General features: G+C 43.4%; 1 protein-coding gene across 1 annotated transcript in view; it reads left to right on the top strand.

Annotated features, from left to right (window-relative positions):
* The window catches only part of LOC142423839 (aldehyde oxidase 3-like), a 118841-nt gene that overhangs the window by 60948 nt on the left and 43452 nt on the right, over nucleotides 1-14441 (top strand). Inside the window, exons 20-26 of the mRNA XM_075528950.1 lie at nucleotides 1002-1098; nucleotides 3113-3237; nucleotides 4875-5008; nucleotides 7436-7523; nucleotides 10285-10371; nucleotides 13581-13772; nucleotides 13971-14198. Coding sequence (XP_075385065.1) covers nucleotides 1002-1098; nucleotides 3113-3237; nucleotides 4875-5008; nucleotides 7436-7523; nucleotides 10285-10371; nucleotides 13581-13772; nucleotides 13971-14198 — 951 coding nt within the window. The remainder of the gene's footprint in view (nucleotides 1-1001; nucleotides 1099-3112; nucleotides 3238-4874; nucleotides 5009-7435; nucleotides 7524-10284; nucleotides 10372-13580; nucleotides 13773-13970; nucleotides 14199-14441) is intronic.

Genomic DNA, 14441 nt, shown 5'->3' with positions numbered 1-14441 from the left:
CTGGAAGAAGCACACCAGTCTGTGCGATCATGGGGCATTGACGGAATTGGTAACAGGCAACAGAAGACCCCAAACAAACAAAAAAAATTGCTAAGAATGAGGGGGATCCAAGAAGAGACCCCAAACCCATCTCTAGACAATAGGACATCCCCTCACAGAATTCAGGAACCGGAATGGGAGTAGCAATATTCGGAAGGTAGGGGGAAGGCGGGAAGAGAATGGAAGGAAGGAGGAACCAATCATAATGAACAACACATAACCACCACCACCACCCCAGGGACAAACAATAGAAGGGAGAGAGCAGTCTGTGTAGGATGTGAAAATAATAATAATTTATAATTTATCAAGCGGTCACAAGGGTGGAGGTGCAGGGAGAGGAAAAAAGAGAAGCTGATACCAAGGGCTCAATAGAAAGTAGATGTCTAGAAAAGAATGATGGCAACATATGTACGAATAAGCTTGATACAAATGATGTGTGGATTGTTATGTTACAGCTGTAAGAGCCCCGAATAAAAGGATCTTAAAAAAAAAAAAGACTGAACTTTAAAAGTCACTTGACAAAAATAAAAAACAAAGGTTTAGTGTCTTTACAGGTCTCTGTATATACAATCCTAAAGCATTCTTCTCTAAGATGCCCGTCTAATTCCTGGCCAGGAATGGAAGGCAGGAGGAGAATTCTAAAGTATACATGGTTGCCCACAGTGTTTAGTCTAACCTCATTTCCATAATAGATCTGTTTGGCCTTAAAGAAATGAGAGGAGTCCCAGCCAAGGGTAAATTAACAATACATATCATGGGACTCCAGTATATGGTGGTTGCATTTTCTGAACTTTCCCTGGTCATGATAACTTCGCTGAGAAATGCAACAATATTATTGAAAATGGGCCAGTCTAAGAAATTCTGAGAGTGATGGTGCACATCAAGTGTCACAGGGGCACTGCTGGAAACCTTGGGGTGAGCTGCTACATTGGTAACACCATTTTATGTGCTGTTGCTCACAGGATGCAATAAAACACAGATCATTCATTGGACCTGAGGAAAAATTAGAACAAGGAAACGTTGAGGCGGCATTTCAATCTGTTGATCAAATCATCGAAGGTAAATGTTTAAGTCATGTTCATGGGGGGGGTCTGTGGACATTAATGCAATGTTAGTCAATGATGCTTGTTCTATAGCATTTGGATGCAGTGATCTCATCTTCGTTCTTCTGGAAATAAGTAGAGAGGTCGACAATCCATAGCACTGTGCTCGGAGAGGAGGAGTCATCCTTGGGCAAAGAATTTTTACTGGTTTCCTAGACTCTGCAAGGCAGAGAGGAGGCCAGGATCAAAGTCGCCCTTTAGTGCACTTGGAAGTCCATTCTGTGTGACATGGGAAGAGTCCATCCTCCATAGGGGGGTCCAAAGGTCTTTACAGTGTGCCAAGTGGAAGATCGTCCGTGCTGCCATGGGGTAGAAGTGAGAGCAAAAGTCTAAGACGTATTTAATTGGTTATTTGCATGTAGTTACATTAGAGATTGGTTGGCTGAAGAACAGATGTCACTAACAACTTGGGGTCATCATGACTTCTTTGGACACTGGCAGGAGAGGAGTTTGAGGGGCTAGTAGACCACTCCCAGGGAAATGCCCACAAGCTATCAGAAGGGTATCCAGGAACCTAGAAAAGCTGGTCTAGAGATGTGGATCTGGAAGAGACTGTGGCGGTGTGGTTTACATTGTAGTTTAAGTATTTAAACATGGTAACAGTTCAAAACCACTCGCTGCTCCATGGGAGACAGGTGAGGTTTCTACTCTCATAAAGATTTACATTCTTGGAAACCCACGGGGCGGTTCATCTCTGTCCTGTGGAGTCACACGGAGACAGAATCCATGCAATAGCAGGGGTTCTGTTGTTTGTTTTGTTTTTGCATGAAGACACTAAATGAGAAAATAACATCTGAAACACTATTTTTCAAAGACATTTCTCTCACCTACTTCCACAGAGATTTGGAGGTGGTTTCCAAATAAAACGATTAGGAAAGGGGAGTGAGAGAAGAGGACTCGGTGATACGACTGATTAATGAGAAACAGCCAGCAAACTCAGGACAGAGGGAAGAGAGAGGCAGAGGCAAAGCATGAGAGAGGAGCCTAAGGGAAGGGTCTCAATGATAGTTCCCTTTGTAGTTATTTTCAAATTCTCCAACTTCTATCATCTAGAGAATGAAAACTGAATGAATCTAATAATTCCAGGATGCCTTTTCTACAGACGTCGGGTTGTTTACAGTTAGAGCTATGCTCAGAACTCCTTTTTAACGATCTTGTCCATCTAATCCAAAACAGAGTTATGCATTGTTCACTCAATGCTAAACCAAGCCTTTCCAATACTCTGATACTTTTCTGTGCCATCTCCAACTTCTTGAAGACAGCAAATGAAGTAGGCTTTGAAGGCTGCACAGAGGCTAGAAAGAGGGGGGAAAGGGTGGGGGGGAGGAGGATATAGGGGGAAATATTGTCATTTCAAAATATGATTAAATTTTTATAAAATCATTTGAAAAAATGTTTTGATTCTCTCCTTTTCTCCCTCCTTCCACCACACACACCCATTCATTCTTTGTAGCCGTGGTCCCTGTGGGTTTCAATGAGGGCTCTCAATAGATATCGATGTTGTCGTGCGGGGGTTAATCTGTCTAGGGAACATGAGGAGCACATATGACTGACGGGGCAGGTGCTGTTGAAGCGCAAGTTTCCATCTGCTCTATAGGTAAAGCTGGTCCCCCAGGCACTTTTGTGATAGACATGCCTCCTGAGCTCAACATCCCATACTTTATCCTTATCTGACGATTGAGTTGTTGCTCAAGTTAATAATAATTGGTTTCTATTTATGATCACCACTGATGTCGGCATGTAGAAAAATGAAGCCAAGTATGTGGGAGATTTTTCACCTGCACATAACTGTTCAGTGATTAATGGTTAATAAGACCTGCCTGCAAAGTCTTGCCATACAACATAGACATCTCCATGTTATCTCTATGGTAGTGGTCCCATGTAGCAAAACACTTTGAATTCTGTTTTGAATATATTTTCATTAAATATCTCTTAAAAAAAAGAACTCATCTGCTTGTTGTGTTTAACAGGGGAAGTGCACTTTGGAGGACAGGAACATTTTTATATGGAAACTCAGAGTGTTCTTGTGGTCCCAAAGGCAGAAGATAAGGAAGTGGACATATATGTGTCAAGCCAGGATGCAGCGTTAGCACAGGTGGGTCCTTCCCAATGATTGTTTCTGGTGTCGCAGTCAGTGAGCTTCCGAATGAGGGGTCACTTTCTGGATTGATAACCTGGGAAGCCAGGTCTTGGGTTGTGTTAGCCAAATGCTTGACATTGAGCGTGATACAAAGTCTCTCTCTAATTTTTCTCAGACCGCGTGATTAGGGATGCATTTCTAAATCTTGAAAGACATTTCCCCACACACGCTTTATTGGCATGTAATTAACATATCATACAATTCAATTGTTCGTTCGCATCAAGAAGAGTTGTACAATCATCACTACAATCAGGTTGAGAACATTCTCTTCTTTCTTGTCCTCATCGCTATCAGCTCGCCATTCCCCTTCCCCGCCAGCGCCCCCTGCCGTACCCCAAGGTACTATTAATCCAGTTACGGTTGACAGACATTTTAAACATTTTAGAAAATAAAAAAGAAGCTACATGTAGTGGTGCTCTGATAATCATTTTTTAATTCATCTCAGATCCACAGTTGATATCCGCAATCAGTTGCAGCTAAAAGACTGGTCTCACGCCTTATTTTATCTCTCTGCCCCAACACTATGTGATTCGTGTGTGTTTCCATTGTTTTCCTTGGAGTCCCCCCGGAGATAGAACCAGGTTTCATCTTCTATTGCTAACAGAAATGTTGGGAGTTCAAGTCTACTAGAGATGTTTCAGAAGAAAGTCCCAGAGATTTGCTTCCAAGGAAAATATAAAAAGCATCTATTGACAAGCCTATTCACACGAGGTCACCAAAAATGTAGAAATCCACTCATGGGCAACTGCGTTTTGTTGTGATTCTTATCCTCCTGAGCCCACACCGCTCTGTGGACAGCGTGTATCTGATTCACGACATTTCCGCACTGCAGCCATTCTTCTCAGTTCTCACAGACTGCAAGTCCCCCATGGATTTTCCTCAGAAGCTTGGCCCCCATCACTCACTACAAAGACTGCCTCCTGCTGCGTCCAGGGCCTCGGACCCAGGGGCCCTCCAGCTCCGCTCTCCAGCTCTCGCTCCACGTGTGAACTGGCGGCAGCTTTTGTGCAGATTCTGCCCAGCAAAGCAGGAGCAAGTCTCTCGGGATGGATATCTGAGTTGACCTTGGGGGACACCTTCCTTTAAATTTCCTCTCCCTGTGCTGCTGCAAGGCTTCTGCAACTGCCCACTGGCTGGGCACCAGACGCAGCTGGCCCTGCCTATCACATCCCCTGCTGACTGGCCTTGCCCACCCGATATAGCAGTTTTAAGACTTTCCTCCAGGTGGTGCAGAGCTCCCTCTGACTGTCTACACACGACCACGCTAATGTTCAAGAAGCCGGAGCGTCAGGTGACCCCTTGAGGGACTCCCGAGGTAGCCAAGCCAAGGGGAGGGAGAACGAGCTCATTGTGCTTCCCTTGGCGCCCCTCGCAATGGGATAAACACGATAGCAATGGATTTCCTCAACTTAGGTTTTGCACTCATTTATAGATAGCAGTCTCTCCAGTACCCCTCTCCCCCGCCAATTGACAATTATTTTTTAATGCTGGGTAATAGGGAAAAAATAGGATTTCCTATTTTGATAAATAAGATCCTGGTTTATCATGCACATTCTGAGTCACTTACTAACCAACCCCTGATTCATTTACAGGAAATGGTGGCTCATACCTTGGGTGTGCCAAAGAACAGGATCAATTGCCATGTGAAAAGAGTTGGGGGGGCCTTTGGCGGAAAAGTGAGCAAGCCTGCATCCTTCGCAGCAATGGCAGCTGTTGCGGCAAACAAGTAAGTGTGCCTAGGACGTGCGGTTCTCCGCCTTTCTCTCGCAGCCCTCCACCCCCATCAGGCGAACACCCGGGAGGCCTCTCCAGAGGCTCTCAAGGCTCCAGGCCGAGGAGGAAGGGACTGACAAGCAGTGGTAGCCATTACCGTCCAGGGCTAATAAACTTGAAGCACTACCATGTGTCACAAAGTTGGGCACTCTTCTCTTCATGCCTTCTACCTACCGAAGAGTGTCAGAACGTTGCGTTCTACTTCAATGATCACACTGCTTTTACCGACCCGAAAGGTCTTCTGGTTTCTCGGAAAGCAAAGGAATTAAGCGTATGAGATGGGCACATTTGTTTCATCAGCAGTATTTACTAAGACGTGGGCAGAACCCTATATGATTTAGAAATTAGGGGGAGGGGTAAGAATATTTAGACCTGGTTCTCAGGCAATTTAATATCTTCTGAGTGAGAGGATATCTGATAACATCTCAAAAATTAAATGTACTTAGCATTTAATTTTACTCAAGAACGTACTGACAGTGGCACTTCCAGAAACGCCTATATGGTTGGGGAACAGGGCAGGGAGTGGCATTCCTTATTGAATTCCTCTTTTAGCTTTTTGAGCTTTGTGATGTATGTATACATTATCTATTGCACAAAATTAATTATGCTTTTTGAACTGTAACCATCACTGATTTACACAACTAGTAACAGAAGACCAATACGATGCTGGAAGGACCATATTCCAAATTCTGTCTTTCCAAAAGAGGCCAGATCTGTTCTCATGAAACCAAGCTTCTGGTTGCATATCCAGGGGTTATGAGCACACACCACTTTCCAGAAAAGAACAAAATTACAAAGACAATCAGGCAAGTGTCCAGTTTCAGTAGTCCAACCCCAATTGGGTGGACTGTGACCTTAAGTGCTTATAAAAGAAAGTAATCCTCAGGGAAATATTAAAGGAAGAGAAGTGTGGGTCTCATTATACCCAAGGAACCACCACCGGTTTCTAAGTGTGGGAGGCACAGTCGAAGAGATGCTTCTGCCATGCAAGGTAGCCTCTACTGCTCTTATGTGAATGGATTAAAGAAGAGAGTGTCCAAAGACGATTCCTTGAACAATTGCAGTAGTCTGGATGTGACCTATGCAAACCTCAGGCACATAGCCCTGAGATGAGAAGAACCAGATACCACTACCAACCACTGCAAAGGGGGCCATATTTGCAGGCCCTGCATAGAGTACATGAGAAATGTGAAGCAAAACTCATCAAAAAGAGCAGGCTTATGGTTAAAACAGAGGTTTGTAGAACCTCCAAGACCATGGCCCTCAGATACCTGCAAGTTTGCACTTGAACTCACCCCAGTGGCTCAACTTTCAGGCAAACAAGTGACCTTTAGGGAGAACAAGAACTCATTAGAACAATCAGCCTCTGCCCTGGAGAAAGCTCGGAAAGCTGGGAGGATCAGAAAGAGAGGGGGGTGGTAAACAGGGGTGTGTGGGCTTTTCCCAGAAGTCGTTGCTATTATGGTGCAACGACTGCAAACAATGCGAAAACAAACCGTGTGTGCGTTGTTGATGGAGAACCAATTTACTCTATAAACTCTCACCCAAATCACAATAAAAAATAAAGTAAAAAATTAACTTGGAGGTCAGCTGACAATAAATAAATGTCATTAAGAATAATGAAGAATGAGGTCCTTAGAAGCATAATAAATGAATCACAGAAACCTCAGACATCAGAGGGTTTAAATTACCAACTTACTGGTGGTTCAGTCAGTACAAAACAAGCGCCTCAGAGCATAGTCTATCACGACTCCTAAGAGCGAGCAAGATAAAAGGAACTTCTTAGACATAAAAATAGCTTCATAAAAGCAAGAAATGTATAGCTCCCTAGAAGTCCAGGAGGCGTAGTTACAAGTTGAGCTGCTAACTATGAGATCAGAAGGTTGAAGCCACCGGCCACTCCATAGGAGTAAGACAAGGCTTTCTACTCCCAAGAGTTACTGTCTAGGAAACCCACAGGAGCAGTTTTACTCTGTCCTACAGGTTGCTGTAAAGTGAACTCCATTTGATGGCAGTGAGTTGGGTTTTGGCTTTGTTTTCCTTCAGGAGGAAAGGCACCTTGTTGGTATAGTGTGTTAAGTACTGGGCTGCTAGCCATAAAAGTGGCAGTTCAAACCCACCCCGCTGCTCTAAAGAAGAACGATGAAGGTGTTTGCTCCCATAAAGATTTACAGAACTGAAAGCCCTATGGGGCAGGTCTGCTGTGACAGAGATGCTGTGAGTTAGAATCGACTTGATGACAGAGGGTGATCCTTCCTGGGACAATCTCTTCTTGTATCTTCACTGAGCGGTCAGGGGCTCCTGAAATATTCCACACACTTGACCACTCAATCGCAAATCTCTGAAAATGATGGGGCTCTTTTTGTTTTTTTCTCTTCAGAACTGGTCACCCAATCCGTTTTATTCTAGAGCGTGGGGATGACATGTTAATTACAGGAGGACGCCACCCACTTCTTGGGAAATACAAGGTAAGTAGATATGAAGGTCATTACAAATAAGATAGACAAATTAAGGGATCAACTAACTTTCAGTTTCAAATATCTGTACCCCCGAAATCAGATTGCTGTATCTTTTACATCACAAATACCAGGACACTTCATTCTGTCAAAGAGAGCGATTGATTCTCACCCAGAGATTTATCAACTCAAATATACAAACTTTGGAGTGATTTCCACAGCCTTATGGATTAGAACTATATCTGTGGGAAGAGACGATGAAGAAACTCAATATCAACAATTAAAATTAGGTCAGTGGCTGACTGTGGAATTTCTCATCAGTAAGTTCAAGTTGAAGCTGAAGAAAATTAAAGTAAGTTCATAAGAGCAAAAATATGACCTTGAGTCCATCCCACCTGAATTTTGAGAACATTCAAGAATATATTTGAACAGTAATGATGGAAGACCTGATGAGCTGTGGGGGGGCATCCACAATATCATTCAGAAACCAAAAGGTCATGAAAAAGAGTGGAAAGGAAGAATATGTCAAAGAGGGTGTCAGAAGAGACTCTGAAACTTGCTCTAAATCATAGATTAGCTAAGGCAAATGGAAGAAGCAATGAAGTCAAAGAGCTGAACAGAAAATTTCAAAGGGCAGCTCAAAAAGACAAAATAAAATATTATACTGAAGCATGCAAAGACCTAAAGGAAGAACAAGCTCAGCATATCTGAAACGGAAAGAAGTCAAGAAAAAAATTCAAGCCTCAAGTTGCAATATTGAAGGATTCTACGGACAGAATCGTGAATAGTGCCAGAAACATTAAAAGAAGTTGAAAGGAATACATGGGCTCGCTGTCCCCGAAAGAAGTGGCCAACATTCTGCCATGTCCAAGCATAAAAATCTTGAAGAAGAATCCTTGGTGCTTAAGGAAAAAGTTGAAGCTATACTTAAAGCATTAGCCAAACATAAGTTTCCAAAATAGATAGGATACCAAGTGAAGTGTTTCAACAGACTGAGGATGCATTGGAAGCACTTACTGGACTCCTCTGCCAGGAAGCTAGGAAGATAGCTACTTGGGCAACTGATTGATAGAAATCCATGTTTGTATACATTCCACAGAAAGATGACCCAACTGAATGCCCATATTATAGAACAAGATCACTGATGGCACATGCAAGTATAATTTTGTGGAGATAATCCAACAGCGGTTGCAGCAGTACTTTGACAGTCAGGAGCGGCCAGACATTCAGACTGACTTCAGAGGAGGACGTGAAACAAGGGATCTTATTGCTGATGTCCGATGGATCTTGACTCAAAGCAGAGAATCCTAGAAAGATGTTTATTTGTCTTTTACTGGCTATGCCAAAGCATTTGACTGTGTAGATCATAACAAACGATGGATAACTTCGAGAAGAATGGGAATTCCAGAACACTTAGTTGTGTTCTTATCGAACTTACGCATAGATCAAGAGGCAGTTGTGTGAGCAGAACAAGGGAGTACTGCGTGGTTTGAGACTGGGGCAGGTCTGTGGTGGGGTTATACCCTCTCACCATACTTGTTCAATCTGTATGCTGAGTAAATCATCAAATAAGCCGGTGAATACGAAGAAGAGTGTGGCACCAGGATTGGAGGAAGGCTTATTAACGAGCTGCCATGTGTAGATGACACAACCTTGCTTACTAAAAGTGAGGAGGACTGGAAGCACTTGCTGATGAAGATCAAGGATTGCCGCCTCCGGTCTGGATTCAACTCCACGTAAAGAAGACCAAAGTCTTCTGCAGGGATAAAGAGGTAAAATCATAATAAATGGAGAAAAGATGGAAGTTTTTTTTCTTGTTTGGATCCACAGTTAATTCTCATAGGAGCAGCAGTCACGAGATCAAATGGCATATTACATTCAGTAAATCTGCTGTACCAGATCTCTTCAGAATATTTCAAAGCAAATTTTGAGGAGTAAGGTGTGCCTGACACAGCCATGGTATTTTCAGTGGCCTCGTATGTATGTTTATGTGTGTGAAAGTAGCCATTGAATAAGGAAGACTGAAGAAAAATTGATGCTTTTGAATTGTGGTGCTGGTGGAGAACATTGAAAGGACTGTGGACTGCTAAGGGGACAAGCAAGTCTCTTGGAGGAAGGACAGACATAGTGCTCCTTAGAGTCAAGGATGGCGAGACTTCATCTTACACACATTAGACAGGTGGTCGGGAGAAGGGCATTTTGTCTGGTAAAGTAGAAGGGCATCAAAAGAGGGGAAGGCTCTCAATGTGAAGGACAGCCACCATGGCTGCAGCAATGGGATCAAGCTTCGGAGAACTTGTCAGGCTGCCACAGGACCGAACAGCATTGGTTCTGCTTGTTGTCCACATGGTTTGGAACTGACTCAATAGCACCGAACAACAACAGAGATAGAAACAAATCTTTGTTCTAATATCACCTGTCTAAGAAACTTCCCTGACCGAGCCGCCATTTCCTGCGATCTGTTCATTCATTGAGCTGGGTGGGGCCCAGCCATGTGTTGGTTAATGTCCAAGTGATTGAGATGCATGTTAAAAATTGAAGGTTAGGAAAGAATTTCATCCCATTTTCACACAGGGGATTACTGGGGCCCAGAAAGGTCGCATGGCCTGCCCAAAGTTGTTCAGCTAGTAAATGGTGAAACCAGACTTTAAACCCAGGCATTCTGACTCATCAGCCCACGCTCTTAATAGAACTAAAAGAGCCCTGCTTGTATTCTTCAAATGCATTTGAACTTCACAGGCTCACTGACATAAATATCATTTATACTTCATAGGTTGGCTTTATGAACAATGGGAAAATAGAGGCAGCAGACATTGAATATCACATCAATGGAGGCTGCACACCAGATGAATCCGAAATGGTATGTGGGCTACCAACCCAGCCAGGGTTCCAGTTATGTGTGATGATGGAGTAAATGTGAGCTCAGTTTCTAAGAGCATTGCTTTACCAGGTCTGTTGTCTATACTGACTCATGCTCATCTTGTATGTAATTCCGGTTGTGAACAAAGATGATTTGAGGACCTTCAGAACACCACCTCTCTGCCTCTGAGGTCGCCAGGGAGCTGCTGGGTTTCTCTGGTGCTTTTGGGCATGTTGTCACAGAGCATACTAAGCCCTCATTTTCTACTCTAGTCTTAATGTGCCACCCCCAAACAAACAAACAAAGAAACACTTGGGGACCGCTCATTTCTATCCCTCTACTTTTCCCACCTCCTCACCCTAGATAAGGCCAGTAGGGATCAAGAAATATAGTAAGTTAGTAAATCAAACATTTTTTAAAAAGAAAGTTGGTGTTGAGTCGATTTCAAACCTTGAGGTCACCACTGAGTAGAGTTTTCCAGGCTGTGACCATTCTCCCACCCAAAGGCAAACCAGGCCCGATCCTGCTTAGCTTCCAAGATTAGACAAGATCAGGTACATTAAAGGTGGTATGACCATAGACAAGGCTGTGTGAACTTTCAGAAGCAGATTCCCAGATATGTCTTCCAAGACAATTCTTAAGGGACTTAAATTTAATGACCTTTTGTTTATATTATCCAGGGACTCCTTAGTGAGCTGAATAGTGTCCTCCCAAAAGTTATCTCTAACTCCTAATCCCTGGTACCTGTGGATGTGATCATATTTGGAAATAGGGTCTTTGCAGATGTACCTAAGTTAAGAATCTTGGAATGAGATCATCCTGGATTTAGGATAGTTCCTCTATCTAATAACTGGTGTCCTTTTAAGAGAGGATAGAGGGACATTTGAGACACAAAGAGCACAGAGGAAAATCCAGGTGAAGATGAAGGTAGAGTTTGAAGAATTGTCTACAAACCAAAGAAAAGTAGCAGAAGCTCAGGGAGAGGCATAAAACAGATTTTCCCTGTCTCCAGAAGGAACTAATCATGCTTACACCTTGATTTCCAGAGCACCCCAGAGAAATGTGTTTAAACTAGGGAAGGATACACTTGGCATCTGGAAGGAGAACAAAGGTTAAGTAGGACCTCTCCCATGCAAATCCCTCTTCTGTTTATGCCACAGGTAACTTAACTATGCACACACTTCCCAGCGTTTCCTCGCTCCCTGGAGCCGCAGCCTCATCTACAAAGCCTCCTGTTTCAAAGTTACAGGAGTCCCACACAAGGCCCCTTTCATTCACAGTCTAATCCCCTTGACAATAGATGACGACATCACTGGCCTACTTGGCTCTAATCCACCTCCACCACATGTTTCTGCCTACTTAGAAGCTTCTGAACTAGTTTTCCGATGGGTCACCTCACTGGGAGATGCACCTTTGCTCTCTAGCAAGCCCTAGAACAGAAAATATATAAAAAAATAAATAAAGTAAAAAAAACAAACTGCTTCATGGGAGGGGGAAACCCCAAACCTCCAGATCCCTTACCCTTCTAGTCAAAATATTGGCTAAAAAAAGGAGGAAAAGTAAATCTGAAGTGGACTTGGCATCTTTAATGACACACAAGTTCATTTTAAACATAAAAAGAGAGGGAAAAAAGCCACAGTCCACTTCACTTACCGATGAAATAGATGGAAATATCATGACTCACCCAGCCATGGCTTTACAACACCCAGACCTGTGGTTTTGATGCTCAAAGTAAACATTTTCTAATCTGAGGAGCCAGCGTGTGTTGCAGTGCATGGGAAGAGGGCAGGCGTTGTTCTGCCCCCAGAAAGCACTCATGTGCCCGATCGCCAAAACCAGGTTGGGCGGTTGGGCATGGTTGTACCCATTGGGTACAGTGGGGTTTTCTCCTCTTTTTTGCACCGAAGTCAGACTCAGGGATTTAGGAGCGAGTAGCTGGTTCTGCTAAGTCATTGGCACAACGTATACTTTTTATTTGTTGGTTTTTAAACTTTTTATTTTTAATTGGGTAAAGGTTTTACAGAGCAAATCAGTTTTCTATTCAACGATTCATACGTGTTTGGCTGCGTGTCATTGTCTCATTTCTTCTCTGTGTTTCCCACTTCCACTCTCCTGTGTTCCTAATCCTTCCTGCTTCCTGAAGTTTGTCCCTGGATAAATGCTGCCCCTTTGATCTGAGAAAAACGGTTGAGTTTTAGAAGGAGCGTACACCTCACTAGTGTTGTCGTTCCCTTAACAGGCTTGTCTATTGTCTCGCTGAAAGTCAGATAATGAGCGTGAGTCTGTCCAGGCCTGAAGGGTGACTGAGGGCCAGTCTCAGGGATTCCAGTAAGCCTGATCTGGATTTATGGCACTGCGTTCGGTTCCGAGTTTCTCTTCCCGTCTCCCGGAACCTTCTCATGTGATCACTTTAAAAGCAATTGGCAGGGGTGGCCGGGCAATATCCAGTTCTCCAGGTCTCGGAATCATGAAAGTGGAGGGGCACGGAGCAGTTGGACCTTTCTGATCAGGCCATTATCGGAAATTTTGGACTTTTCTTAAAACTTCAGGACTTGTGTATGGAAAAGAAAGGGAAAACATCACAGGAAATATTTAATGGTTGGAAGTCTGTAGCTTAAGGGAAAGTAAAAAGCCGGAGTGCTCGTGATAACATTTATTTTAGGGTGTTAGATTTGTTTAATGCTAATATGAAGTTGTTTGCATGTTAAATACCGAGCATTGATTGGTGTGCATTACAGTAACATTTCTCATCTCATATTTCTCATATATAAACACAGATACAGAAATAAAATGCCTATAACTTCAAATGAACAGTTGGTCACTCAAGTAGTTAGTCAGGAAACGTGGGAGGCCCCTCGCTGTAGTTGCCTGTGAGAAGTGAATAGAGGAACACCTCTCCGAAGGGCTGCAAGGTCTCCTGGCTGGAAGGGGAATTTGGTGAGTGGCCCATCAAAGCCATTCTGACTCATCGTGACAGAGTGAAATGATGCCATCGGTTTCCTTTGACGAGGCCGTTCACCAGGCCGGTCCTTCTCGGGGGCTTGCAAGACCTTTGTGTGGGTGTGAACCACCCACCTTTACGTTAACAGCTGAGGGCTGACCTGGTGCACCACGAGGACGCTTTAGAGAATTTCATTAGTGCTTGCTGAAGATGATATCAACCCAGAGTTCCTTATTTTAATTCACTTTCACCTTGGAATTTTTTTCAGGTAATAAAATACGCTTTGCTCAAACTGGAAAACGCTTATAAAATTCCCAATCTACGTGTCCGAGGACGTGCCTGCAAGACCAATTTGCCATCCAATACAGCCTTCCGGGGCTTTGGGTTCCCTCAGGGAGCATTTGTAACCGAAGCCTGGATGACCGCCGTGGCGACCAAGTGCAGCCTGCCGCCAGAAAGGGTAACTTGAAAGAGCTTGGTAATCAAGAAAGGGTTAATTCACAGACAAAAATCCAGTCTTTCCGTTCTCAAAACAGGTCTGATTTGCTTTCAGTAAAATTCTTAACTGGTGAATTCCAGAATTATCAAAAGATTCATCTCCGTCGCAGATTTGCTCTTCGTGGACCTTGTTGTGAAGTTTGGTCTTTTCTTCCCCCAGGTTAGGGAGCTAAACATGTACAAAGAAATTGATAAGACCATTCACAAGCAAGAATTTGATCCGAAGAATTTGAGAAGTTGCTGGGAGAAATGTCTGGAGAACTCATCCTACTATATCCGGAGAAAGGCTGTTGAGGAATTTAACCAGCAGCATTATTGGAAGAAAAGAGGAATTGCCATTATCCCTATGAAATTCTCCGTTGGGTTTCCGAAGTCATTTTATTATCAGGTAATTTTCAGAATGACTCTGCCAAGTTTGCAACAACAAAAAAATTCTTTCTACCCAAGGACTTTCACAAAAGATAAAGTGACATTCATTTTTAGAAAACCTCTTAGCAACAAAGACCTGTTTCTTTTGCGATGGCAGGTGTGGTGCTATGCATTGAGAAATAATTACAGGTAAGGAGAGGCCAACAAGGAAAACTGACATTTCTAAGTCCTTTTGGGGACTGCCTTATTGTGTTGCTTTGTG

Source organism: Tenrec ecaudatus, chromosome 13 (assembly GCF_050624435.1).
Source record: "Tenrec ecaudatus isolate mTenEca1 chromosome 13, mTenEca1.hap1, whole genome shotgun sequence".
Lineage (NCBI taxonomy): Eukaryota > Metazoa > Chordata > Mammalia > Afrosoricida > Tenrecidae > Tenrec > Tenrec ecaudatus.
Note: the sequence above shows the minus strand (reverse complement) of the source record. Positions and strands in the feature narration are given on the sequence as shown.